This window comes from Saprolegnia parasitica, assembly GCF_000151545.1.
Source record: "Saprolegnia parasitica CBS 223.65 unplaced genomic scaffold supercont2.877, whole genome shotgun sequence".
NCBI classification, from domain to species: domain Eukaryota; phylum Oomycota; class Saprolegniomycetes; order Saprolegniales; family Saprolegniaceae; genus Saprolegnia; species Saprolegnia parasitica.
In genome coordinates, this window is record NW_012157271.1 from 1 (window position 1) to 2,986 (window position 2,986).

The 2,986-nt window shown below is 55.4% G+C and overlaps 1 protein-coding gene across 1 annotated transcript; it reads right to left on the reverse strand.

The window, feature by feature from the left end:
* Nucleotides 1-2,569: 2,569 nt before the first annotated feature.
* SPRG_17955 (hypothetical protein) lies at nucleotides 2,570-2,929 on the reverse strand (the record flags this gene model as incomplete). Its single annotated transcript, XM_012357372.1, has 1 exon — nucleotides 2,570-2,929. One exon carries the CDS (start codon nucleotides 2,927-2,929, stop codon nucleotides 2,570-2,572), a length of 360 nt encoding a protein of 119 aa, XP_012212762.1.
* Nucleotides 2,930-2,986: the final 57 nt, after the last annotated feature.

The following is a 2,986-nucleotide window of genomic DNA, read 5'->3' on the forward strand; positions in this document are numbered from 1 at the left end:
TGCTGCTCCAGCATTCGGGATCGAGCGATGACCTCCATGACGGCGCCGACTCGCCGCCGCCGCCCGCCAAGCCGTCGCAGTTTCCCAAGGAGAAAAAGGTTCGCGATAACGATGCGCGATGCATGACGCTGATGCAGGTATTTGTAGCTCGACGATGTCGACACGGCCAAGTCGCCCGGCTGTGCAAAGTGCTGCGTCGTCCAGTAGACGTGACGTGTAGCTGCAGCTAGCTTGTAAGACCAACGAAGCGCACCCTTGTTTGGACGAGCCTCCTGTGGCATCGACGGCAAAGACGTTGAGAATACAGGACTCGAAACGTCGTCCTTTGCGTGCCCTGTAGGATGCCTCTGTCAAAACGGTATTGACGACTTGCGTCGCATGTGCATCTTGTCCAGAGGCCGGCGATTCGAGCATTATGAGCGCTCGACTCGAGGCTGTTTAAATCTGGAGCCTTCCGTCCCCGTCGCACCACAAAATGTGTCTCCAAGAATGCTACTAGGCATCGCATTTTTGATCCAGTGGAAGGGGTCATCGTCACTATAACTAGTGTCAACCAATATCGACGACCACGGCGAGCCAATGTGGTCATTTGCTTCGTAACGCTTACAGAGCGTTTTGTATAAGTTGCACGCGTTGTGGGACTGCAGCGGCGACATAGCGTGATCTGCTCTGCTCTATAAAGTGTCTTCTATCACTGTGCCAACTTTAGTTGACTCCATTTCAAATATGATTTCGTCGACAAAGCGGCACCAGCGCTTGGTGCGGCGCCTGCACGATAGCACTACGATCTTATTTCTGGCATTTTCCGCGCATGATGAAAACCAGATTCATATTGACATACCAAGGCCATGACTAGGGCCTCTACACCGCTGAATTCTCGGTCGTCAAGGTACCCGTAAACTTGTTGCCGTAGACGATCGTGGCCGTCGGCTGAATGCCCAGTGGGTTGGGCGTCGAATGCTCTGCAAACCAGTGCGAGACGTTGGTCGTAACGAAGCGGAAGTACTGTCGAAACTGCGTTTCTGCCACCGGAAGGGACTCGTGCGGCGTCCGATCTGTGATCCAGTAGAGCTCATTGGCTTGCGGCTCGTAGTAGCCATCGCGCTCACGGTCCAAGACACCGTGGAGCACATCCACGTCACCGTGGGCACCGACGATGTCGTTTTCATCTGCGACGACCGTGTTCCAGACCTAGTTTAACGCATTTCAATCAGTCATTGTAGCGACAAGACGCAGACTGTGTACCCCGCAGGAATTCGCAACCGTCGACGCCATGTAAATACCACCTTGGAGCTCGTGGTAGATGGTCCAGCCTTGTCCCCAGCGAATCTCTGCCCACTTGTGGTGCGCTTCGCCAGCGCCCAGGTAACGCTGGAGCTTGGCAGCGGACGGCGCTTCGACGTGGAGCCCGGGACGACGTTGAGAGGTGTCGGCCTCGACAATGTCTTCGTGGATTGTAAGGTACCCCACCTTGCCATTCTCGTCGTGGTAGCGACACCGGTTGAGGAGCGGGACATAGCGCTGACACTCGGGCGGCAGCGTCGACTCGGCATGACCAATGATGAAGGGCATCATGTTGACGAGGAATGGTCTTGGTTGCTCGATGCCGTCAACGAGATGCGTCATTGGCGGTGGAAAGTCAACAAATCGGGGAGTGTGCGGGATTGGCGTCTCGCGCGGCGTGTCAAAGGGCAAAAAGACGTTGCCGAGAAGGACGTAGCCGGGCTGGTCCGCCTTGAGTTGCGCCCGCCAGATCGCATGGAGATGGTCGACGATGGCCTTGAGAATGTCGGTCTGGCCTCGTAGTCCATGAAGCGAGCTTCCGTCGTCCAGCGTCCCGAGCAGGAGAAGACGCACGACCGAGTTGTGCCACAGCGAGGTCGGCGCCATCTCGACAACCCTGAAATGATTTCGCTGATCGCATGGCTGAGCAACGTGATTGGTGGGAAATGAGCCAATCGGATGCTCCGATGAGTTGATTTACTTATGGCTTTTCTGCTCGCTTCGCACTGCTAGTATGTGGCGGTGCAGTAGGGGCATACATTCCCTTGCGTAGAATGTACATCCAAAAAGTTCGTGGTGCGTCCTTGGTTTGACAATCAGAGCAATCTTCTTTCGATTGAGAACTGGTCAACAGACTGGATATTCTCGCCGACTGGAAGTCCTCGCCGACTGGAGGTGACACGCCACCGCCATATAAATCTGGTACTAGTGCATGTACGGTAACTCGTCGATCCGGAATTTCTTTCGTGTTGAAGTCGACGCAACTGACGCTTGTCACCGAGACCTCCAAGCAGAAGTAAATCCAGATACGAATGACTGAGGACGTCGATAGTGTACAAATTGGAAGGATTGCAGTCCCATCGTAAGTCTGTAGCTATTTCTGTCGACACCGACGACCAGTGCAGCAACAGGCTAGGAGTGCACCTCGTTCTTGTAGGTGATATTCATCTATCCGTGTCGTTGGAGTGTACGGTCGGCAGTTGCTCGCTTTCGTTGACTTTACTTGGCGTTCGTTGACTTCTGTCAGCAGCACCAGTTTTCTGCCTAGCGTTTTACACTCCATGTATCAATGCCGCAGCGGGATCGCGTGGGCGAATCGACCCGGGGCTTCGGGCGACGCGACGTACAGGAAGCGCCACTTTTTGATATCAAAGACGTAGAAGCCGTGGGCGTGCCATTGGAGCGAGACGAGGCCGGCCATGAGGCCAGACGCCTTGTCAATGTAGTCGAGTCCGTTGTACTTGTGCGTTCGAAGCATGTACTTTCCGGCCGACGAGAGGAAGAGCGACGATGGCGTCGTCGCTCTCTGTCGTGCCGAGACATACGCGACACCAATGCAGCTACAGCACACACACAGCGTGTACCACAGCCGGCGCACCGACCCGAGCTGGACGTAGCCGCTCGAGCATGTGAGCGCTTGATCCATGTGGAGGGCCGAGCACGACCGCCGTAATCGTGCATCATATGTGGCCGGCGAGATGCT